This window comes from Hydractinia symbiolongicarpus, chromosome 14 (assembly GCF_029227915.1).
Source record: "Hydractinia symbiolongicarpus strain clone_291-10 chromosome 14, HSymV2.1, whole genome shotgun sequence".
Lineage (NCBI taxonomy): Eukaryota > Metazoa > Cnidaria > Hydrozoa > Anthoathecata > Hydractiniidae > Hydractinia > Hydractinia symbiolongicarpus.
In genome coordinates this window covers 18,703,606-18,730,642 of record NC_079888.1, presented here as the reverse complement: position 1 = coordinate 18,730,642, position 27,037 = coordinate 18,703,606, and the positions used below count along the sequence as shown (strand labels likewise).

Genomic DNA, 27,037 nt, shown 5'->3' with positions numbered 1-27,037 from the left:
TGAGAGTAAAAGTACTTGCTATCTAAAAATTTTTATAAATCATACATATATATTAAATATATGAATATATATAAAATACAATATAAAATCGTGAAAATATTAAAATATAGCTATTTAAAAAATACTTAAAAAGAAAAAATAACAAAATAACACTTGAAAACTTCAAGAAGACAAACAAACAACGAGGAAAACAGAATGATATCATAAACAAGTTAAAAATCGAATAAGCCAAGACGATGAGTATAGGGGAGAGACTATACCAATCACTTGTGTCAAAATTATCCCAAATCTTAAAACATAGTTGCTTCAAAAGAATTCAACATGATATCTACACCAACGTCTGTTTTGTTTGGTATTTTTCATGGCACTCTAGATCCTCTTCGCATAAAATTGTTGACTTCAAAATTTCGAAGGACAGTTTTGTTCGGAGCCATGTAAGCACTGTTGGGTAGTCTTCGTTTTGTTTTATGGAGAGTTTTTTTGTTTCCCATACCTCCATTTGTACCCATCACAAGCAGTGTGAAAGTACCATGTTCAACATTAATTATCCTTTTATTATATGATCTCTTCTTCTCGCGTTCTTGATCATGAAAGGTTTTCGTTGTGGATTGATTTTTATAGCATTTGGAGTTTACGTGCGTGTTACGAACATCGAAAAATGCTGTTTGTCCATGTCGCCAAAAATCACTTGCTGATTGTACGCAATCTAAAAATATAGCAAAGTCTCTAAATGCCTTTGAGGGACGATATTTGCTAAATTTCTAAAGTACAAATATATATCATTTTTGGGACATAGTGCTCAAAAAGTATTTACTAGATACAATATGCTTGATATAATTAATAAAGTCATTTTGAGGGTTGTCTTCTTTTGAGGATTGGTAGTTCAGTCGGTAGAGCGTTCACTTCCTATTCATATGGGTTCAATCCCACGTAAATAATATTATCTTGAGACTTGCTCTAAAGATAATTATTTTCTTGACGGCTAGACAAGGAGCGTCTTCGTCGTCCGTAACATTAGGTTTCAAAGGTTATAAAAAGAACTATACAGTCTCTTTCTGTGTTACACAACAGCGACGACACATCATCGTTAAAACTTCAGCATGGCTTCATCTGACGATCAACTCACGCAGTGTTTAAATCGTGAAGCACTAGTGAAGGAGACAGCGATCCAGGTCAAAAATATGTTGGACAAGGATCTAAAACGACAAGTTACATCTAAAGCAGTTGAAGAATCGGTTAAACGAATAAAATTAGAAAAGCCAAATTTCCGGGGCGATGGCAATAAAGCGCAATACGAAAGGAATATCGCGTTAGAAGAATGCATTAATAAAGCAGATAAGCAGCTTGAAAACCAACAACTCAATGAAGCTAGAGAATCTCTTAAAGAAGGTAATGAACTTCTTAAAAAGTATCAGAAACTTATTCGTTTGGCTGATAGAGAGGAAACCGGTTGGCATTTTGTTAGGGAGTATTTGTCTGATGACTTATCATCTGATTTAGCCGATGAAAAACAAATTAAGATGGCACGGTCGAAAGCATCAGCAAAGCGAAAAACATTCGAACAATCTAAAAAAAATAAGTACGCTAATAAGAAATATTTCAATCAGTACGAATCCAAGAGCTTTTACTCTAAAAACTTTGCTCCAAGATCTTATCGTGATGAACCTACTGATCGTGTAATACAGAACACCAACCTAATAACAGAGAAATAGTTTGTTTTTATTGTTAGTTACCCATTCCCTATGTTGCATCGTAAATAATAAGAGACAAGAACAATTGCTTAATGAACAGAAACTTAAAAGGTTTCTGTAGCTCAAATGGAAGCTTTTTAACACTCTAGAACCGTCCATGTTGTACCTCCTGAAAAAAATTGACAGGGTAAATTTATTAGAATTAATGAGGCTAACCACATAAAATATAGATCACTACTTTTTGTGGCCAAGACAACAGAATTGTAGGCACTGTTTTTCATTTGGAAAATACAAATTGTATTTAAAATTTTACCCAAGCTTGCCCTCATACTTATGACTTTTTTAGCCAGTTGACAGGCCTAATCTACCATACTGAACACAAAAGTTACGAAAAACACGAAATTTGATCAAGGTCTATTATGTGGTTTCACATTCTTAAAGGGTCATTCAAGAGTAGTTTTTACGTATCATAACTTAGCTATACCACTTTATTGTAAGCTCATGAAACACAATGCAAAAACATGTGTTTTTGCATTGTGTTGTAAAGGGTTGTAAAGAAATTGATGAAGCCCTAAATATTTTTTTTTTAAATATTTTTATATATGTCCACACTTAATCTCCCAAAAACAATAATTACATTAACGGTTGCCACCATTATCGAACGAAAGTCCACTTGGTAATTCGTGACTTCACACGTCGTACGTAGCTCACTTCTTGAAAAATTTATTGCGAGGTTTGAGTGTTGAAGAATTTAACATGCAAAAGTAGGTAAACAAAGTAGAACTTACAGGTAAAGGCGCCGTTTGTTAAAGTAGTTTTTAGATTTAGAACATATATCAGTAAAAAGACGCTAGTAGAAACAGTAAAAAAGTTTTTTTAAAAATGAGCAAATACCTTAAAAAATGAAGTGGTATATTTTTCCCAGTTAGGTTTGGATTGGTGACTTAAATTTATTTCCACGATACAACAACAAAAAAGAAGCAACTTGAGTTTTACGAAATATTTAAAAATTGTATAATAAAATTTAAAAAGAAATAGTTTTGTTTAATACTTTAGGGATTGAATTTTCTTCTCCTGACTGTAGCTAGAGGTAGCTAGCTAATGATCCCATTGAAGGATGACAGCAAAAAAAATTTCTATGGTGGCCACAGGCACCACAAAGGTACAAAGCCTATTTATTGGCATTTTTAACTAACTTTTATTACAGCTTCTCGGTCCAAACTTATTTGTTCTAGTAGACAAAAAAATAACCTACCTTTTCGTGAAAGAATATCAGTCATATTTTCTTACGCTGATTTATATGATTTTTTTTCAATCAAAATTTTGAGAATCTCAATAATTCTCTTGGTACACTTCGCGTAGCAAACGTGCTCCACAATTTCGCTTCGCCCGCGAAGCTCAATTGCTTTGAAAAAATTCGTGTTAAAATTAATGTAGCTAATATCTAGTCTTCTGAAGAAACACAATTTACATTTTATGGTAGCCAGCTAGCTAGCTATTATGATCTTATAATATTCAAAATAAAGTTATATTTTTATAATGCACCAATGGCATTTACTTGAAAACCCACATATCAGAGTGAGTGTGCGTACAAAATTCCTTTTTTTTTTCTTTGGATTATATTAAGTAGTAGTTATGTTAATAAGAAAGAATTCTTCTCGTGCAAGTACAAACTTATATCGCAACATTACTGCTTTTGAAGAGGGTGCGAGAAATGCAGTCTTCTATCATAGCTACTTTTACCAAATCTGAATTCAAACATTTGGAATTTACAATCGGTTTGTTGCTGATTTACTTCTGGTTCTAGTTTTACTATTGTTTTCAGTTTATAGAAAATTACAGTATAGTAATATTCAGTTATGTGTTTAATCTTTACGAACGATGTAGGCCATTAAATAGTCTATTCGTTCTACAAAGGCGATGAAAGAAGAAATATTACTTGTAGAAATGTTAAACTTAATGAAGATTCATCATATGTTGTTTTTCAAAGAGTTTTTGTTGACGTGAGGGATTATAAAGCTACAATTCTTTACATAATATACTGATACAAGTTGGAAAATGCCGAAGTTTGTACCACAAGTAATTATATGGGCTAATTCTTTCCTAGTTTAATGCTCTTTGAACCTGTTAATGTTTACAGCGGACTCAGATCTTAGGACTTTATATTACGTGAATTATTCTGCAAGGCGAATGTGTTTAAAAGTGGGACTGGGCCTATTTAAAGGCTTCCTACTCTACCTACACATCGAATTTGTAAAATGGCTGAGAAAGTACAATTGTCTCAATATTTTCACGAGTGGTTGTAGATATCTGAATGATTGAGACACTTTTAAACGAGATCATTTTAACCGGTATGTTAACGAACTGGTCTTCAGCCCTTGAAAAAGCACGCAGAAGATTCACTCGTCAGATAGAACGCACAGGTATTTCCCTGCTACTTCTCGCATCTGCCATCTTTTGCTCACATACAAAAAAACTGGAATTTTAAACTAGACTAGTTGAGGGACCCGTTGCGAAACGCCAGACACAAATGAAGACACAAATAACCGTGTGACCCGGCGTTGAATGCCAGGTTGAGCACTTAATAAGAACAATAAACTGTGTCACACATGTCATACAGGTATGCACTGTGCCGCCCAGACAGGTTACTATCAATCTAGTCCTTTAAGTGTCTCAATTGACTACGCCGTAACAAGTCGTTTTCCTTTAAACCAGGAACTTAGAACACCTCTATCTTCGTGCACAAGCTTGTAAAGGCAGTAATATGGCCTTTCACAGCCCAATAAGTGTCCTTTACGTAAATGTCCTAATTCCACGACCTAGACTGGTGATCACCGTTCTAACCCTTTCATTTTTTATAGATAACATTAAGGGTGATGGGCTTAACGCGTGTGTTACGTGTACAATGATATTGCCAACACTTAGTTAGTTCTTAGATAGTACAAGGTCTGCAAAACATATACCAAATGGTACGACTTCTTTCTGCTGGTCTGCGGGTGTTTACTTAAAAAAATCAATACACGCCATATCGCTGCCATCCTATAATTTTCCACGCTGTCAATGGTGTTTTACGAGTCCTGGTATATAATAATACAAGTATATGTTCTGTTCATGTTATTTTTACTTGTATTTAGTACTTGTACTTAGTACTTGCATTTGTATACTATAAAACTTGAAATTATTCAATCAAAACAGCTCAAGAGTTTTTTAAATTGTAAAATTCTCTTTAAAACTGGTATATTTGTTTGTTTGTTTACTTTAGTAATACTTTTATGTCGGCTTTGTTGTGGTTAAACATATGAAAACAAATATGGCTGACATTTTTGTGGCTGTTTGGATCAGTTTTTAATCCCATTTGCCTTTCCGAAAGTCTATGTGTTATTGGAATATTCTTATTTAAGACAACCGTCCACAACATATTCGGGAAAACCCCTTTTCCTCGATTTTAATGGGTATGAAGTGCTAGCTCCCCCTCCCTCAGCTGATTTTCTTCACTTCAAAAACATTCTGTACGATTTCAACATAAAGAACATTGAATTTGAGAGAAGGGGTAGGGGGGTGTCTACTCAACTTGTAGGGGCTTCTCCTCTTTAAAAACAAATTTTTTAAGTTTTTTTTAATATATTCTGTTGAGATTGTAGGTTGGACTGTACTGTCTCGTTTCCATGGTGGCAGCACAATCCTGGCTGTTACCAAGAGGAAGGCTGTGACCAAAAAAACACAGCTCGACTGTTGGAAGTACACACAAGTGTTTATGTCACTTTGACAAGTCTTAAGCTTAATTGCACGTCATTAAGTCAGATATAGGTAAAAAGAATTTCGCTATTGCTTTAATACGTTAAAAACAGACGGTCGCCGGGTTTGCAGATGATCGCATGAAAATCGTCCAACTGGAGGAAAACACATGCTTTCAGAAAAGGCTGGTAGTGGCTCCTGATAAATACATTTTTTATCTTGAGGTGATGGTATTGGGCTGTCGATAAAAGAAAGCATATCAAATTTCACATCAAGATCAATTTCGTCATGGTCGGTCGATGCTGTGGAAAGTCTATGCTCCCAAATATACGAACTTCTTACTGACGACGAATGATTGCTGCTCTCACTTGATAACTTAACGATGTCGAACGGAAAGTTTATATGAATTAACTTGTTTTTTCCCCGAGTGTTTGGGTTGGCAACGACATACGTTTTAGTGATATAATCAAAAGAAAATCTTTTATCTGTTTTCTTCTGTCCGCCAACTTTTTTGTCTCGTTTTTCCCAAGAAACTTCTCTGTCGTCAAGTGTCACTTGTCGACAAAAATCTGCTTCTTCAGTAGAAATTTTTATTTTCGGTGTTAATACTGTTTTCAATGTTTTGTTGGCCATGGTCGCAGTGACACTTTTTCCTGTGATTTTAATTGCGTCTTTGTAACGACCTTGGAAACTCTTTTTTTTCCTTGATACACAAAAAAGATTAGCCTCCCTGAAGTTTTCTCCGCTACATTTGGATGCCCGAGACTTGTACGCTGTAGTCGATACCAGCCTTTTCGATTTTGCAGCAGGCGTAGTGAGCAGTAGTTGTTTTTGTAATAAACACTGCTCTAAATTTAAATGATTAAAAGTATTTGTCTCCGCACGTTGAACATTGGCAGTTCTTCCCATATTTGCGCTGCCCATTTTTTTGATCTTTGCGGCAATGTCTTTTAAGCTATTCTCTTCTTCTCCAAATATAATGCTATCGCTAAGAACAGTTTTAATTCTCCTTAAACCACTGGTCGTTGTTGGTGGAAGTGTTTTTAGGATAATTTCTTTCGAGATTTTTTTGTCAATAACAACTAGTACTTTGATTCCAGCGCAAATGCAAGTATTAAAGCAATGGAGAAATACTTTGTTGTGTAAAGCAAGCTTATCAATTAAAATAACTACAGCTTTGCTCGATGCTTCCAATGACAGCAGTTTTAGCAAGGTTTTTTCACTAGCTAGTTTTGTGTCAAATAAAATTGACATTCTGTTAGCTGTTTCCAAAAACTGTTGGTAAATTTCCCCGTTGATTTCTTTCCTTTTGCGTTCGGATGTCATAAATATAACGCATTTTCTTTTCCTACTTCTTAAGATCATTTTTCTTTTCGAAGTCATTGATTTTGTTTGAAACAACAAAAAGGGTATTTAAAGAGTAAAAAGCAAACAACACAATATATAAGATAAAAGATTTATGTCCATATGGTCACAATGACAAAGTGAGCCAATACACCTTTACGAACTTGTTAAATGTTTCACTTTCTTTGTCGTTTTATTCAGCTTGTGTGTTTTCATTTTTTTTTTATTTTAGAAATACTTTTTGAATAACACATTAGAGTGAACAGATGTTAATTATTTTGATTTTCTCAAACACCATATCTGACTCTGTAGAATCGCTAATCTATTATCGGCTATTTCATGGAAATTATATTGAAACTTTAAAACATGGTTTGCAGTTTTCCCAATTTAGCGATAAATGTCGGTGAAAATCCCTGTTTAAGAGGGACAAAATAGTAAAAATGCTCGTGTTATATCACGTGATTATAAATTCCGTATATACTCCCTAAATAATATCAATTACGACCACCACACCAGAGGGGATCTGTTAGTATAGAGATTTCCTTTTTAACTTCTTGATCTGATGCGTCTCTTCTTTTATTATTTTATCCTGTTATTATTTAAGTTTTGCTTTCCACTGGATACAGCCTGTGTACTAGACGTTTTAAGAAAGCTTTTATTTTGACAATCCGTACCAACGCAGCTCGAACTTTTTCGTCTTTTATTTTGTCGAGCTTTTTGACAACACCAATTTCTCACATACATCTTGGTAGCTTCTCCTTTTCAACTAACACTAACGCTAGCACAATTTATAGTGAATAAAAATCACATTTATCTCAATTTCAAACAACTGTTTTTATATACAAAGACAGACTTGTCTTCTTCAGAAGATATTTGTTTATGTTTTTTACAAAACATGTTCAAAAGATAGTAAAATGATATGTAATAAAATATATATTCGCGATTTCGCGAATAGAAAGCTTCTTTTGCGTGTATTTAAATTTGTAAATGAATAATGTCAATACAATTTTGCGATGGACTAATTTCTAATCGTAATTTGGCATGTTTTATGTTTTTATTTCACATGTAAGAATAGCAAGTTTTTTACCGCGATCGCCCTGGTCTTCTTTCTCTATTGTTGCAAACAATAGACCTATTTTTTAACCTGAGATTTTAGCCTGATGTTCTTATCTCTTTAATAATAGCGTATTTTGTTCAAAATGGTCACCCAGTTTTATTTCGTCGATCGAGTCGATTTTTACGGAATTACGACAGAAGGCGGAAAACGGAAACATTTTACTGAAGCCATTTTGGAATATATTTGGAATATATATTTTTTGTATATTTTTACGTTTTAAGATAAATATATCACCACATTCTCTAGCTATATATAAATCTTTACTGAACCAATATCAAGATTTTGTTCCTATAAACAAGGCAGAATTCTGATAACACTAGCTGGCTATTAACTAGCTTTATTTATTCTTATTCTTTGATATTTGGATTCCGTTTAGTACATCAGTATTTATGTTGGGGTTGTGGCTATCTAGCTAGCTAGATCTTTAGCTACCTTTTCCTAAAAAGTGAAAACAGCCAAATGCAGCAGCATCATTATTCTTAAGCAATAATTTTTATGCTAAATGCAGTTACGTAGCTACAGCTTTTATTGTTTTTCGGAAAATATTTTTGCGACAAATTGGCTGAGCGATTGCTTTAGCTAGGCAGGGTAACGACAGGCTGTTCTATGTGTTTTCATTTAAACTGAAATTGCAATAAAGACTAGTTGGCAATAATAGCTGTACTATGTCTGTCTGTCCGCAAGAACACTGTCGTGCAACGAAGACACGAAATAACGTAAAATTTAAAGACGGTGACTCCGTGAATATTTTTTCATGGATTACCGACTAGTCTCTATAAATATAGCCGTTGTCTTTCTGTGTGTTCGAAAGGGTTGGCCATATCGCGAGTTTTTATAAACCCGGGAGTTGCTTACTAAAAAAAAACCATTATTTATTAAAATAAATTAAATTAATTTATTTATTTCTCTGATTAATTAAATTATTTTAATTTATAAACTTTGTCAACATAAATATATTAAGTGAATTAAAATCAATTTTTTAAATCTTAAATTGAGTTTTGACTCGAAATCAATTTTTAATTTAATTTTCCACTTTTGAACGTTTGTAAAAAAATTAATTTTTGCAAAGAATTAATTTAAATCCAATTTTAACCGTTTCACATTTGAGAAAAATTGATTTTCAGGTAAATCGTTTTATTAGCGCAAGTGCACTGTCTTAATATATAAAATGTTGAAAATCCCGAAGAGATGAAACAGCACGTGTCTGTCTCGGGTAAGTAACATAACCGCTTTCAGACATAACTTCACAATGTTCAGCTATACGGCTGCATAGAGTGCAATATATATTTTTCTTCATATTGCAGTTTGCTCTTGGAAAAATTTCGCGAAATATCACAAGAAAATGTGTCATCCATAGAGTTTATCAAAAATGAAGTAAAAGAGGAAAAAGTAACGTCATGTCAAGGGTTTATCTGCTAGAAGTGTGCATCGTTTTTATTAAGGCTACAACAATAACAGAAGTATGAAATCGCAAATAGTAAAAACTTTGATATTTTTGGACGTTCAGTTTTTATATCGCTTTTCCAGGAAAAAGCCACTTAAAAGCCTCAAATTCTTAAAGTTTTATATTTTACCGCGTTTTTCATAAAACAGCATATTTGTTTACATTTTTGCATAATTAATGTGTCCCCTACCACGTAACTAATGTATCTGTCCTGGTCAAATGGAAAACTATGGTCTATTGAACTCACTGTAATGTTTTCATTTTTACGTTACTATTGTTTCTCTTTGTATGTGTTTTACTAAGCATAAATAGCTAGCTTTAGATTTAGCTAAGTTTGTATATTTGTTGTACAAATATGTCCGGGTGAAAGCAACAACAAAAACTGCGTCTTTATTTGCATCATTTCAATTCAATGTTGCTTGCTTTGCATATGCTACTTAAATGTTTTAAGAAACGGATGTTCGATCCATTTAATGAAGGACGATATGCTTGATTCCTTGAAATACATTAGATATCAGTGCCTTTCTAGTAAATCTATTTCGCTGCAGCTTTTGTATATTTTATTCTTTATTGCAAAGATAATAGAAACCAATGAATATAATTCTAACTATTTATTAATCTAATATAAATAAATAATATATACAGCACTAAATGTAATTTAAGAAATAATTTCATAACAGCTTTCTTCTTCCACTTCGTATCCAAAATTATCTTCGTCAAATTCACACCTATCTTCTGCATAGATATAACAACTGGTAGAATTAACTTCTTTTTTCCCCAGGGACATTTTCGTCGCGTATCTTTCGTTTCCATCTGTATCCGGGATTTCGTAATCATCGCCTTTCTTACCAGTAAATTCACCTATGTTTTCGTACAGGTTTTCCTCTTTGCCTTGAATTTCTGATGTGTTCTCTTCTTTCTGTGTTGATTTTCGACAATGTCTTTTACAAATGCAGAAAGCTGTCAACAGTATAATAAACAAAACCAAAACACTCCCAACTCCGATTGATACAATGAACTTGACAGGAAGTCTGTTTGAATCTAGAGAGTACACCAACATTCAATTTTAGCATTTGTGTTATGAAACTACATTTCCTTAGAGAATTTAAACACAAGGTGACATGTCATAGAAATACATTTCTCAAATAAAGCATTTTAAAAAAAATATGTGGTAAGCCAATTCTTGCCTTGAAAATTAAACTAAATGAAAAAGTGGTACCTTCTTTAGGATAAACAAGGAGCCAAGGTGAAGAAATCATCAATCCCTGTTGTGGTAAAACAGTCAAGTTTATAAGATGCAACGTAATCACTTCATCTATTTCAATAATCTAACTTATTAGAAACTTACGTCGACATAAACTCTTTGAAAAACAGCATATGATAAATCTTGATCGAGTTTAACATTCATACAAGTAACATTTCTTTTTTCATCGCTTTTGTAGAATGAATAGTTCTTTTCATCACCTAAATATTAGAAAAGTGGGAATATCAATTTACTAATACCAGTGAACCAGAAGTCAGAGCAGAGAGACAACCGCACCAATATTGTTATACACCAAATTATGTTGAACGGTCTATTTCTATTCAGAATTGAAGTAAAGTTCAAGTAAACAAAACTAACCAATAATAAATTCTTTGTAAACTTTGAATGTGGATTCATTAAAAGTAGCTGTTACGTAAATTGAACTTGTAGCATTTTCATGATATGGAGTAATGTTCTGATACAATCTTGTGTTCGACATTGAATGATTCTTTTTCAATGGCATAACTATTATTTGATATAATCTAAACAGATTGTAAAAATAATATATAATATACAAGGCCTATTTAATATCTCTATAATAATAGCCGTACTCTGTCTGTTCAAAAGTATTGCACACAGCTTTATTTCGGGAAGTCTCTGTAGACCCCGATTTTTACGGAATTTGGTTTGGTTGCACGCAGCTTAATTACGGAATCATGGCAGTACTCGATTTTTACCGACTTTGTTTTTGTCAGCATGCTGGTGAAGGATGGTGCCATGATGACGAATGCCATTTTGGTTTTACAATTTGTCGTGTTGAATGTTAAGGTTTAAAGGGGTCTTTTTCACCTCTTTGTCTTCTAGAAACCTTATTTTTTTAGAATATTTAGTTTTTGAATGCAGTTAATCCCAGGTGACTTGAACCTCTTAGGGACCAAAAAATAGTTTGGCTTAAGAAATGTTTGAGTTAAACGAATCTTCCGTTAAGTTGAATTTAGTCTAATATGAGATTATATTTTTGAGCTGAAGTAATTTTCTTCCAGAGGTGGCAACAATTAGAGAGAATAGATACAATCTCTTTGATGCAAAAGGCATGTAAGTCCCTTGTAAATTGAATTGTCTTTGACAGACAATATTATATCTATATTACATCAGGAGTTAATAAAAATTAAAAAAAGAAATCTGACATTTATCTAGTATTTTTTTTCCTTTTTTTGAGTAAAAAGTTTGAGTTATCCGAAGAAATCAGCTTTTAGGGGACAAAAAATGGGTGAATTAACGAATCTTCGAGTTATCCAAAGTTCGAGTTAAACAGGGGTTTTCATAACAAGAAAGTATTAACAATGTTCAAGTGATCCAAGATTAGAATAATGAAAGTTCAAGTTATGCGGTGTTCGAGCTGCCATAAGCTGACTGTACTTTTACATGTTAAGAAAAATATATATTGTTCCGCTTTGTAGCCAGGTACACATCTTAAACAAACCAATTTTAAGATTTTGGCTAGAAACATAGATTTTAAGGGAACATCCTAAATCCAACTTAGCTAGCTAGCCTTATTTATTGCTATTCTGTTAGTTTTGATTCAGTTTGATATAAGAGCTCTTTATCCTAGCCAATTCTCTTCCTGCGCTATCTTTACCAATCTGATTTTAACTTTGAGCAGTCTCAAAAGTCTCTAATGTTTTCTTCTATGTTAAATGCAGTTAATATAAACTTTGGAAAAAGTCTAAAATTCATTGATTTGACGTAACAGCAGACTTCATCAACCTTTGATGTTTAGGGTAGGCTTCAGGATGTTTCTATTTATACCGACAATAAATTTTAGAAAACTTATTTCCCAAAATAAATTTTTTGAGTAATTGTTTTGCTATGGCGAGATAACAACGGATTGTAAACTGTGTTTTCATGCCCTCTACAGTTGCAGTGAATACACCCGAAACAGTATAATGTTGTGTGCGCTTTCGACATGTATAGCTGTACTAAAGCGCTCGACAGTTTTCAACCCTTATTATTAAACTGATATTAAACTTATATTCAATAATATGGCGTTCAACAGCAGGTCACACAGTTACTTGTGGCTTAACCCGGCGTTTTAACGCCTGGCCTCCCGGCTAGTCTATATTATAATACTGTAATTATTATAATAACCCCTGACCAAGTAAATTTATTACTTCATGCTAACAGGCGGCCAAATACGCACGAAAAGATAGAGAAGAAAATATGTACTGCGCATGAGCTTCCTTTTAAAAATATTTTATTAAAAAAAAGAAAATTTTGGTCTTAAACAAAGAGGTGTCTACAAAGACACCAAAAACAGCGGAATAATCAAACCAACCTTGAACCCGGAGGTCCTTTTACAAGATTTATCTTTATTCTACCATCAACCAAAGAAGTTTGAGACAACATTGGTAAAGCTTTCCTTTCTAATAAAGAGTAAATGCATTGTAAGTGTTTTGGCCTAAAGGTTAATCATTACACGGATAAGTAATAGTCAAATAAATGTGTGATGGACTACAAATAATCGGAAAGTGAGAACAGTAATATACCTAATTTAAATTCTGCAATTTCTCCAATATAGTCCCTATCTTCAAAGCCGAATTTTGATACTTCCTGTGTAAATAATAATAAAATTCATTTATTCTATTATATGTTACCAAAAAAGTGTTTTCTGACCAATATATTGCTACATTTCTACTTAGGTGAATGTTATAGGAAAAAAGTTATGAATGAGCTAAAGTAAGGTCTCAAGAAAAATATTTCGTTTAATTTAAACAGGAAAGGTTCTTCCCTACCTGGCGTAAAATAACAGCTCTAACATAAACGGTATAATTGGCATATGTATCAAGCTTTCTAATGATTCCTGGAACAAACGTCGATCCTTCTTTTACAATCATGGTAAAATTTGGTCCAGTATTGTAATACTTTGCTGAGGAATTAGTTGACTTATCTATTTCATCTGCCGATAATGATCTCTTTGAGAATGTGACACGGTATGAACTAAAGTATCATAAAAAAACTTACTTTAGAAAGTTTTGAAAATTAAAATGTGTTTTTATACTAGAATTGTCACAATACAAATTGTGTTCCTTGTAATAAAGTACTAAAATTAAAAAGAAAAACAACTTGTATTAACCTGATAGGTCCATTCTTTTCTGAAGTATGGAATTGAATTGATTTCACATCTTGTATCCCATTAAATGCAGATGTAAGGTTAACTGATGGTGGTCCAGGAACTACAACAATAACAGTTTTTGGTAAGATTAGTTACAAGATGGATTTTACCATCAGAAAGCTTTTAAATGTAACGCCGTAAAGTAGCACATATATGTGGTAAAAATGACTGTATAACGAAATATAATATTGTTGAAAAAATTACTTTTTGGTTGGACGAAAAAGGTTTTGTGTATAGTGCTGGTATGTTCTTTAGTGTGCGCTGTTATATTTGCAGATACTTTATATCCATTTCCAACAGAAGGCAAAATTAACATGGTGCTGGTTGTATTTTGTAAAATATTGATTACTCCTCCTTGGAAAGGATTGATAATCTTCATTGACACCTAAAAGATAAAAGTAATTCGCTTGTAATTTCATAATGACTTGAAGTTGTCACTTACTGAAATAACGATGCTTTGGACATTCTTATGAAAATGGTCTGAGAAATAAATTCTACAATATCTTCAACTTACTGTATAAGTATCCACATTAGTTGGTGCAATTTTGGGAGATTTCCACGACAGTTGTTTTATGTCGTTTATTTCGTTTAACTTTACTTCATATGGGCTTGACAGAACTAGGGGAAAAATAAACATTTATGTATACTATCGAAAGATAATGGTAGCTTTTTTTCTGTTTACCTTTTATTTAAGGAAGACAAAACATTTTTAACTTATAAAGTCCATTTCCAAGTTAATTTTACCTTTCTTGCATCCCATTATGTTGAATCGAAAACAACAACCCGAATTTTTACAGGAGATTGGTTTTATCAATACGCTTTTTACTATAGCAAGTTCTGGTAACCAATTCACAGCAAGAGGATAGGATCTTCCAATATTTCCTTTATAAGTCTACAATAAAAATGTGTAATATAACCATTTTCTATTTCTTTTATCTCCAAATGGTGCAAGTTTATGTGCCAAGAGTTAGAGAACAAAATATATTGATAACTATGGTCATAAAACTGCACTAAACGTTTTTGCACAGTTTGTATAGAATTTAAAAAAAAACGTTTGTTGATACTTTTAAACACACAATATTGACGGAACTTAGAATTCTAAAAAAGAAGTAACAATTTACCTCTGACTTTTCTTCACCTGATGCTAGAATGTAATTAAATTTAAAGCTTTCCACCCAATTATCCGAGTCAGATTTTCCTTGCAAAACAATTCCAGATATTACTGTTGGGTCTTCGAAATCAATTTTAAGCCAATCGTTTTTGCAAACATCTTCGGGACTGTTTATATAAGGTTCTGTTCGCAATTCTTTGGGCTTTATGTATGGTAGAACTTCAGAACAAACTAAAAGGGATTTCCAGATTTGTTTTTATACATTATAACGTAAATCAATTGGAAAACTCTTTAAAAACTTAGGGATCTATAAAGTATATCTCACAATGCTTTGGCAGTCCATTTATTGGCACATAAACATTAGAAAATCAACTTCTGCAAGGCATCGAGTAATAATGTTTATTGTCCTAAACTATTAGGACATGTTTGACCTAAACTGAAATTTAGCACCGGCAACAAGAAATAAATAAAAACATTGGTAGATGCCTTACCGGGATGTTCACCGTAAACTTCAACTTTCATAGATAGAGGACCAAGAATACTTTTTGTTCCAACAAAAGTTATGATTCTTCCGACAAATGACGTCGGTAATGTATTTAGAACGGCGGTACTTTGATCGTTAGGAGTATTTACTTCCTGAATGGCATAATAAAAAAAAACTTACTTTTTAAATACATTGATAAACCTAATCGAGTCCTTCATGGGAAAAAACTCACTGGCATTTTTTTTTGTTGAAGTATTTTTTCATCCAATCATTATAAAACAATTAATTCCACGAGTTCAATTAAAGAAAATGCATAAATTTCATATCAGTATTGTTGTAGACTACTTGGTGAAAGTTTATCCTGAGTCTCTAAAGAACTATATTGATGTTCTTAAATGTGCTATTTACCACTTCTTTCGCATCACGTATGCCTTCGGATTTGTTTGTAGCCTTAACTTGCAAGTGTACAGGTGCAGACAAATAGCAACCAACTTTTCTGTTCCACAAACATCCTTGACTGCTAAAACTTGTGACTTTTATTGGTTGTTTTAAATCAACCTTCAGAACCAGGTCAGCCAAAGTCTTACGTTTAGTAGCGCCAAGCTTTCTGTGGCGTAGTCTGCCATTGTAGGGTGATATGCCATTGCTAGTTATTTGGCTATCTTGAATGATCCCTGTTTCCATTCCAAGTGGTAACAGTTGTTGACCTATAAAGATATGACGGTAAATTACGAAGCCTAAGACTTTAATTAGGACAAAATTTGGGTGGGCCTTTATTGGGATATACTGTCATGTATTTATATTTTGCTGTGATATTTGCCTATTTCTATATATATTCACATAGTTTCAATAAACACTACCTGGTTTTAAGCAACCAAACAATTCCATACGAAGGCAGAAAGCTGCGTAATCATTTTGTGGTCCCATTCGAGAAATTGCATAAACACGTATTGCCGTTGCTTTTATTGACTGTTTAAACCAGTTATACGCGATACCACGACGTTGCCCTACAATTTCCTAACAAACCATAAATTGCTAATTTTTCATAAAGTTGTCTATATGTTTATAAGTTTTTTTTTTTAGGGACAATAAAATTTTGGTGCAATGGTTTACAATAATAAAAATATATATATAAAAAATTATAAAAAAATTTAATGACATGATAAAATCATTTACTTCCTTACCTCGTTAGAGATATGCCAAGCATTTGAACTTTCTTCTTTTTTGAATTGTATTTGATATTTATTAAATAAATTTTCAACGCTAACGTTGCCTTGTAACGCAATACCATTAATTGTAGTTAAATTTTTCAAGTTGACCTAAAAGAAAGAACTAATTAGCAATACAAAAAATCCGGCCTGGATTTCGACCAGGATAGCCTCTTTATTCCCTATTGATACCGCTATCAACGAGGGTCCAGCAAATGGGGTCATAGTGCTTTTAAAGCTCCCATTTGAGCTACGACAGTTTTTCTAGCACAGCAATCGCTGAACTAAGCAACTGCCTAAGATACCAATCCTATTCTCATGTTGAACGCTAAGCAGACAGGATAGATTCACACTTTTATAGTCTCTAGCATGACCAGCCGGGTTTTGAACCCAAGACCTCCCGCACTGAACGCGAACGCTTTACCAAGGCTACTCTGAGCGGGTGTACAGATTACACCATCTTTTATTACGCGCGTAATCCCAAATAGTGTATTTTAAGAGTAATGCCCTGTTAAAATTTTGTCATGACTTTAGTGAGTTAAACATACTTCAAAATATGCATCCTTCCATTTTTCTTCTGTAACACTGGAACACCAGCTGTTAATGGAACCTAAGACGCCTTCAAATGGTAAATATCTTATTAATAAATGTGTATTTGAAAACGAAGCCATATTAGATGAAGCAGATAACTGGTCTTTTCCAATTTGTCCAGTATTCATACCAAGAGGTGCTCTATCCTTACATTCTATGAAAGAAGAAAGATAGGGCTTTGATGAAAAAAATCAAATGCTGAGCCGTTGACAGAGGGGATAAAAGTAGAGACGCCATTTTTATTGATATAAAGGTAACTGATTAATATTCATTTTCTAGAATACTAAAAAACAACTCCCCCTTTATATATTTCAAACGGTTTAATGTGTCTCTTTCTACACATTTAAGTATCTGGTTAGATTTACTTGTACTACAAATTTAAAAAATATAAAGAAATGTGCTCTTTTTTGAAAAATCCAAAAGTTTAGTCAAGTCAGTATTTGGAATTATCTAACGCAAGAATTCATCGATATTAATAACAGTTAAAGATTTCAGAATGGAAACGTGTTTACCTTTTGTATGTGCCTGTCCCAGAAACAACAATGCCAGAGAGATAGATAAGATATATTCCATAATTAAAGGTAAAGAAAAAACTTGATCTATCGAAGTTGTTACACTTTATTGAATGTACGTTGAAATCAGCCACAATGTAATATATGTGACGCAAAGAATGTCATTGACCTTTACATCCCACTGAAGTCCTACGTTTCATTGTTACGTTACTTTAATTACAAAGTACTTAATTATTAACTGCTGTGTAATCTCATTGTTCTTGATTGCACAATCATCAAAATATATTGTTATTTAATACATACATTTTTTAATCAAATTTTTTTCACTGATTGTTAGCTGAGCATATTAATGTAAACTATTATCATTACTATAGATTCAGTACTTCAATTTCCTCTTAATTTACAGTATGCATATACAAAAAAATTCCTTTAGCTAGACAGGGTAATGAATGAATGTTTCCTGTATTTTTATATAAGCCGACGTTGCAATAATTTTTTTGAAAAGAATATTACGCCTATAGGGCCCACTCTAACCAGAAGTGTGCAGGAATTCCCTGTACTGAGCGCTCATCCCAGTGTAAATTACCCTTAATTTTGGAACTTATACAAAAACTTATTCCGCAAAATACCAAAAGGCGGCTGTGAAATACCAATTACCAGTACTACACCGCTCTACCTTATCGCGCAGCTAGATTCCAACAACTTAACTAAGGTGCTATAGTTTTTGCTATACTTTTGCACTTTTATAAACAGATTTTTGTAATGCACCTAAATTTGCAAAAAATAAATAAAACAACAACAAAAATAAGTTGTTAGTAAAATAAAAATTTTCTCCACGAACCCAGCAAATGTGTTCCAAGAGAAATTGTGAGCCAATATTTGTGATTTAAGAACTACTTCAAATTTTTGCTTTTAGGTCAATTTTGCCTTATCTGTCATTATGTACACGTGTAATTAAAAATGGATTAAAAACACATTACTGCGAAAGATTTTTAATTACACTGACTAAATGACATCTTTATTACTTCCGCTAGCGTTGGCGCAGGAAGAATTAATTTCTGCAAACGAACAACGTGGAGGAAAGAGTTCTGTTTTTACTGCAATTTTGCTAGTGGTTAAAAAAGAAATTTGAAAACAGTCTTATAGTCTATTCTAGCGATCTAAAATTTCCTGTTGGTGGAATAATTGTGTTGGCTGTGATATTAAATGAGCAATTGTTGTTGAAATTAAATATAAGAAAGAAAACATCACAATAAACTTATTTTTTCGAAGAGATAGTTGATGATGACTTGGGAGGGGTGTTTCATAGATTTGTTTTTTTTATTTCTGTCGTTTTAATTGCAACCACAAGGTCCGTGGTTCGGTCCACAGCGTGGGCGTGTTTAGCAAGTGCCTATACCACAGCCACGGGTCAACCCTTACCATGTGAGGGAAATTGAGTAGGTATTACCACTGTATACTTGATGTATACATTCATAACACAGGACCCACATTGATAATAGTGTTTCCAACACAGAAGTGGCTATATCCTGTATAAATATTCGGAATAATGATAATAATAATAGTTATTTGATTTAAACTTTTGACAGTACGATAGAATAGAACAATTTACGCCGAACCAACAGGCACTGAAAACGAAATATAATACGAAATTCGGAAACAATAATAAAAATAATAATAACATTTGGTCAAAACAACATAATGGCCACAAAAAAGAAGACTACCACATAAAGAGTTTTCATTGTGTTCGAAAAGAAACAAGACGTATAATATACGTAAACTAGCTCGCCAACAAAGTTTATAAAAAGCTGTCTATGAAATTGTGATTTCTGTTACGAAGTTAGACACGACATATTTTGCTATTTGAATAGGCAATAATATTGATAAAAAATTCCTCGAAATTTCAATTTTCGTTAGGTTAGTCTGGAGTAAACTGACTGACAGCAAGAAGAAAGAGCACAAGCTCCACCTAAAATCTTTGAAATTCAATAACAAAAAAAAAACAAAAAAAAAACGGGGTATAAGAAAGTCACTTAGTGAGAAAAAGTAAAATAAAGAAAAATAATATACGATCTCAATTGTTCGAAAAAGGAAATAGCTTTAGTTAAAAAACCATATTACTAGAAAAAAGAAAAAATACAGCCTATCATTCATGGTTTAAAGTTAACATTTTGATGTCACTATCATGTTCAGCATACTTTTTTTGTTAACTTTCCCAAGTTTTGTCGAAAATAAAGTAGTTTTAATTTTTGGAAAAATTTTGGCCTAAAATGACATTTAGGTGACAAAAATCAAAATTATGATGTCACTATTATGTTCAGCATAATTTTTTTGTTAACTGTGCCAAATTTTGTCGAAAACAAATACCAATTTTGGCCGATAACTTCTAAGTAAGAGAGTTTAGGTATGAAGTTTATACTTGTGACGTTGGAATTGACCATTTGGTTAGTTAGTTAGTTACGAGTTAGAAACACATCCTCGCAGGCAAGATAGTAAAAAGTAAAAAAAAGTAAAAATAGTTACCAAGATGAGATTCGAACACATGACTACTCCCGTGTCGGTGCTCAGAGAGGCAAAAATTTTGCATTTTGGGACGGACAGCTGTATTTGAATACCCTAGCATCTGCAAGCCAGTGTAATTATTTTTCTTCAATTAAGCGAACGTGTATAATGTCAGAAGACATCTGGTTTCTATATACAAAAACATGTTGTGGTTTATTTTTTATCCAAATGCTAAACGGTTTATAACCACTTAAAATAATTATATTAAAATCTATTTCGAAGAAGCAATTTTCCTGCTTAGAAAGATTGAAGAATTTCTTTAAATTCTTGTAGTTCACAAAAATTCGCTTTTACAGAATTAAAGATGAACTTCTAGTCGGTTTATAAAATGAAAATTAAAATCAAGAATATTTCGTATTACATACACATTTCGACAGAATTTATATCTCTTTTTCCATAAAAATTATTAATTTATCACAAACTCTATCCATATGTATTTTCTGTGTTCATTTCCTGATCATATTACACGTTTTAAAGTCATTTTGGAGCAGCACTTTTTCACGACTACTTTTTTTGTATAAAATATATTGTTAATAAAGTGCCATGTTATGTAGAAGAAAATTTATCGTGGTATCTTTGTGCGTTTATATCCCACTGAGTACAAAATATCTCTTCAAGTGATGCGATTGTATTTCGAAATATAGACAAAATGAGACACGGTATCTTAGAGAATACTGAAAATCGGTACCCAAAGCCCCATACCCTGTGAGACTCGAGTTTGGGGACCGATACTTGAGCTCGTTAGAAAACTAGAAGACAAGATTTAAAGTAGCTTCAGCGGTCGTTTCAATCTCTGCTGTGTTGATCAATTAAACTTTTTGTGTGCAACGCCATTGCAGTGATAACTTATTTTATATGTGCGTTTGTACAGGTTTTTCTCTTTGTCTTGGTTTTCTGATGTGTTCTCTCATTTCTTTTCTGGTTTCCAACAATGCGTTTTACGAATGGAAAAAAGCTGTCAACAAAACATACCAAAAATACTCGCCACTCTTATGGATACAGTAAACTTGAAAGCAAGTCTGTTTCAATCTAAATCAAGGTAGTTAAAATCCTCATAAAAAAGTTGAGAAATGTTAAATAATTTAAAATTATGTTGCAAATATATCACTTACCATAAGCATTTGATTGTTTTGGCATTCGAGCCTACCTATAACACAACTACAGCAATGCCAAACCCGTTTTTAATTTTCTTAAGGCAGTTACGTCAACAAAAGCTCTTTGAAAGACAGCATATGATAAATCGTCATCAAGTTTAGCATTCCTAAAAGTGACATTTCTTCTTTATCTGAATTATTAGGAGTAACTCAGCGCAGATATCATTTTATATTTAGAGCAACAAAGCAACTAGAACTCAGTCTAAATCTCAAATCGCCTTTTTGTGATAGAGTCAAAACTTTTTACACTGTCCAATTTGCCTCTTAATCAGAGCAAAGTTAATATCAACTAAAATAACCAATAATAATTTTTTTTGAAAATGCGAAACGATATGAACAAAAAATCACACATAATACAGTATATACAAAAACAATTCTGGCACTTAAATTATGTTTTCACTCTAGTCAATATAATAATTGTACCTCGAAGCAGTTTACCGACTGGTAGCCTTATGGTAGAGCGGTCGCTTCGGTGCGGGAGGTATTGGGTTCAAACCCGGCCGAGTCATGCCGGAGACTATAAAAGTGTGAATCTATCCATTCTGCTTAGCGCTCAGCATGAGAATAGCATTGATATCTTAGGCGGTTGTCTAGTTGAGAAATTGCTGTGCTTGTACGACTTTCGTAGCTCAAATGGGAGCTTTAAATGCACTAGGGCTCCTTTCGCAGGACCCTCTTGGAAAGCAGTACCAAAAGGAACTGAAGAGGCTATCCTGGGTAAATAATTTCAATAATAATAATAATAATAATAATAACAATAATGTGAGACAAAAATTATTGTATTTTAAAAAATAATAAAGTACAAGAAAATTACTTTTTTGTTGCCAGAAAAGTGTTTCGTTTATAGTTCTGTTATATCCCTTGGTGCGAGCTGAACAATTTGCAACCAAAAGGCAAACATAACATGGTGCTGGTTGTATTTTTACAGTGTGGTTTACCTTTCCATGAAACGGATCCACAAACTTTTTAACTTACGCTATAATTATTGGCAGTAGTATTGGGAGATTTTCACGACAAATGTTCCATTTTGTTTATCTTTCTTTAAACCATGTTTAAACCATGTGGACTGAACAGAACTAAAAGAACACAACATTGTGTACGATAGAAATAAATAATAACTACAACGAAATATGAATGTCTTTAAATCTCCAATCTAGTGATTTATTTTTGCCATAATTACCAACAACAATAACATTTGGTGTTTTCACTTTTCTTTGATGCTACGGACATTAATTGATAAAGATGTTTACTAATAATAGTAGAAAAGAAGAAAAAAAATCGTTGCTATTCGCGAAAGATTTTCCCTTGTTTTCTGCGAACTTACTAAAATGACAATTATTCAAACTTTCTGCCCCTAAAGTAAAGTATGCATATATATCCAGGACGTTAAAATGTTACTGGTCGATTTAAAACTTGCAATTTAAGTTTCCAAATATATTTTTCTATCAATTGCAATACAAAGCTCATAAACACGTGTAATTCGTCCTCTTTGTTTAACTAACGCACAATAAAGAGAAGGTAGATTATTGCAAGGTTTGAGGGCAGCAGATACTGTTAACATTTTTTTAAAAAGATAAATTGATTATGGGGAATAAATTCTCGAAATAAAGGAAACATATTTTCTGATTCCGTTTATCCTTTTTTTGTCAGTCATTATAGTCACTTGCTTTAATTTTCTTCGTGTTAATTTCATGATGAAGTTTGAGCCTCGCTAATTTTCTGGAATGGGGCAGTAGAGAAATCTGTAAGGTACATCTGATAATGATTTTATCTTTGGTTATTCATTTATTTCCACTAAAAGAGAATAAAATCTTTGGGAAAATTTATAAAACTGGCATTTGGCATCAACAAAAAGAAAAGAAGAAACACATTGGTAGATGCTTTACCGAGATGTGCACATGATACAGCTAAACTTCCATAGTTGGTGCAGAAAGTAATTGCTACAAACTACACAAAATTATCAATGTCCCAAAAATATCTTTGTTAGCCTATTTTATTGGATTTCTTAAAATCATTTTTCAAAAACCGGCCGAGTCCGGAATTTACGGAAAACCGCGCATTTCCCTTTTCCGGCGATTAAACTGCTTTCACTCGGCGCCTGCTCAAAATTTATTCCATTTTTGAAAAATACAAGTCTTGTGCTTTATTACAGTGGTAAAACCTGTATTTCAAAACTTTTATTTGTTAAGGTCAATCTCTGTTAACATAAAAGGTAGCTAGCAGTTGAGCAGCAGACGCTTTGACCACTTTTTTGGACTAAAAATGTTGCACAAAAAAGCAACACGTGAGATGTTACGCAAAAAATATCTCACGAAAATTACTGGCTTAAATAAAAATGAATGTTTACTTACACATTTATACGCACCACGAACAACAAATTATTTCCAGCATCAACATGAAATCTGCCTTAAACTTTTTACATTCATTGGTATCAATCACCATAGAAATTAGGGTCCTACTCCTTAGATTATTATTTAAAGCAGTGTAAGGCTTTCTGTTAAGTAGTCTGCTGTTGAAGGCTGATATTCCGTTGCTACTTATTTGGTTATCTTTATTTCAAGTGGTAACAGTTGTTGACCTATAATGATATATAATGTCAACTCTCCAATTAACGGACACTTCAATTAGCGAACACCTGCAATTTACGAAAAAATTCGTTTGCACTGGGAAAACCACGGTTAAAACTTTACACGAAATCTTCTAAATAGCGCACAGTCGATTACCGGAAAAAACTCTCTGCACCGAAAGTGTCTGCTAATTAGAGAGTTGATTGTGATAAACTTCCGAATAAAGGTGTAGGAACTTTGTCAAGATTTTTTGTGGGCGTATACGGATATTACAATATAAATATAAAAGGATTTTGCCATTATCTAGCGCCTTTTTAGTCAACGGTAACTTTTCTTGCAGCAGAAGACATTTTTGCTCTGTGAATTGGATAGATTTAGGGTCCAGGAAAATTGAAACGTGTCCTTGACCCAGTTGATAAACACATTCGCAACGTAAAAAAAGTAAAAAAGTGTTACAAAAAAGGGTAACAGAACTCGCCTGTTCTAGAAGCGGTTAACGAAAAATTACAATTAGTATGCCTTGAGTAAAAATGGGTACTTGTTGGATTGGTAGAAATGCTGTGTACAAAAATGGGTATAAGAAATCGATGAAAAGTCTTCACAATAAATTAAAGGCACTAAATAATTATGAAATCCTTTATTTATTAAAGGCGCGAAAACGTTGAAATGCATGGGCGATACGACTGGGTAGCAAAAAACAGACTGTAAATTTTCTCTTTATTTCAGCTAAAGTTAGGGGAAAGTTAATTTATGAAATACATTACCCTCAAAAATACTTTTATCCTAAAAAAGCTAGCAGGCTTTGTATTAGACAAAGAAAAAGTGGAATTTTTTTGTTTACTCACAGGTTGAACAACTCATGCCAATCCGAACATTTCGTGTAAAATATTGCTACCAAACTCAAATTTGTTTAAGGATGCTTTAAGAAGCTAAGCGTGTTTGAATTTTCACCTGTTTTAACAGTTTTGTCCCATATGTTGACTTCGAGATGATGCTTGATTTATATATATTGATTTTGATTCTTAATTTTAAAAAGCACGTAGTTTGGGCAGATTTTGGTAGCTGAAGCAGTAAAATTATGTGAGGAGTGTCAGCTGGCATTATTTTCGCTTTTAGGGGAAAAACTCCCATGGTTTGCTTCAACATTCAAAAAATAAGGGGGAAACTTACAAAATACGAATTCTTTCCTCTTTGGCCAACGCAGTAGAAGCCTCACATTGAAATATCATACAAAATCGTAAATTCTTCATTTTGAGTGAATATGAGCCAAAATTTTGTCAAATATTCTACGAAAGCGAATTAATGGAGCGTTTGAAGATTTTAGCTCATCTTATTTACAAAATAAGTTGTTTCGGTTACGTTTGCTACGAAAAACCTCGTTGTCCACGAGGCAGGAACAAAGTGGCACTATTACCACTAGAGATATACAATAAAAGAATTTTGCTTGCAGACACCGATAATGTGAAAATGCGAGAAAATTACTTCTAAAATATTTTTCGGTGATTATGCGCCCTTCAAACAACTTGTTAAACATGTGTAATTTAAATTATGGCGTAAATGCGAATTTGTGACATTTAAAGTTTTTTTAGTGTATATGCGAGTTTGTTTGTTTTAAAAAAAAATTTCATTATAATCTTGTAAAACGTCGAGGAAGCTATAGAAATAACATTCTCAAGCGGTTATGATGATGATATAAAAACATGTTCAAAAATTATTGGAATAAATGCTTTATTTCGAAAATAATACCCGCAAAGCAATGGTGGTTTACGGCTTTTTATAATTAAACCGATATATTGAATTTGCCAATGTTTACAACTGCAATACATTACAGAAACTGCAACTAGCTTATTTTTAACAGTTCTTTTTAACGCTCCTCACCCTCCTACACTCCTGCCAAATCAAAACTTCCCGCAGTCTTTTAGCGACGGAGCCATTTTTCAAAAATTTCTGATGAAAATTGTAGTACTAACGGAAATAATGCTTCCGCTTTACCAGACAAGCGCCGAAGGTAATAATTCTATTCACATGCTAAACGACCTTCCTGCACTAAAAGCGAAAAGTCTATCGCTGCTGTAATTGTATACTATACTACTATATTTTGTTTGTGAACCGTGGACGTGTGAAAACCTTGTTTTCATATTGTTTTCATCGGACGACTCGTTAATTATAGCAAGAAAGGGACAGTCCTCAAAGTTCTACAATCCTGGTCGAATATGTTGGGAAAAGACACTTTCGATGTTGCCACCACAAGTAATTGCGTAGGGTATTTTTTTAAATTAGAATGTTCAGAGTGGACTTAGGCTCTTAGATTGTTTGGTAAATCGAAGCCCTTGAGAACCTCGTTGCTGGCGTCAACATCGGCGTTTTCCACGACTCTCTGGCCTTTTGTGGGCCCTGACATGGATTATTTCGTTGCGCAGGAGTGTAGAAAACGCGAATAGCGAATATTGAAGATTTTTACCTAGCCTTTCTATTGCAAAAGTAGCCACTTTGGAGCCAGCAGGTTACAAAGCATTGACTGTTTGGGGCTTTTGAAAAATGACAAAGGTTGTCTCAATATTTTTGGTTAGAACTATCTGAGAAAGTAGTTTTTGCGTTTTTCTTCGTTTTTTTTGTGATTTTCAACGGTTTTCATGTTTGGAATCGGTCAATTTTGGATAAAAATTGATATTCTCAGACAATTTCAACTGGTCTATTGCGTTTGAAAAGAATGCTAAACGTTATAAAGTCTGGGTAGCAAGTGCTATCTGATAATTATCTACTTTGCTCAAATCTATTTTTCAATTAGCTAAAGACAAAAATCTTTTAAAAATTATAATTTCATAATTAGACAACTTAAGTTTATAATAATCGAGACAGTTCCTCTGGATACTCATATAGTGTGGGATAATAAACATTATTCACCTCTTCCTCCTGCGATACGTAGAGACTGAACCATTGCTGGGCGTGTTGCTGCGTTTTGAACCGCAAGAGTTGCTTTGTTGCTCATTTTAAAAGGCATTTCTACAAACAAAATAACTGTATTCTGAAATTCGTGATTTTATTAGATCTATTCATTTCGAAATCGTAACCCGTCTTCCTATCGGCCACTTCAATCTTACA

At 33.0% G+C, this 27,037-nt stretch overlaps 1 protein-coding gene across 1 annotated transcript; it reads right to left on the bottom strand.

The window, feature by feature from the left end:
- Positions 1-16,602: 16,602 nt before the first annotated feature.
- On the bottom strand, positions 16,603-27,030 carry LOC130625535 (uncharacterized). The gene is made up of 2 exons (XM_057440638.1): positions 26,840-27,030; positions 16,603-17,294 (listed from the first exon to the last, which is right to left on the bottom strand). Exons 1-2 carry the CDS (start codon positions 26,934-26,936, stop codon positions 17,080-17,082), a joined length of 312 nt encoding a protein of 103 aa, XP_057296621.1. The 5' UTR covers positions 26,937-27,030; the 3' UTR covers positions 16,603-17,079.
- Between the last annotated feature and the right edge of the window lie 7 nt (positions 27,031-27,037).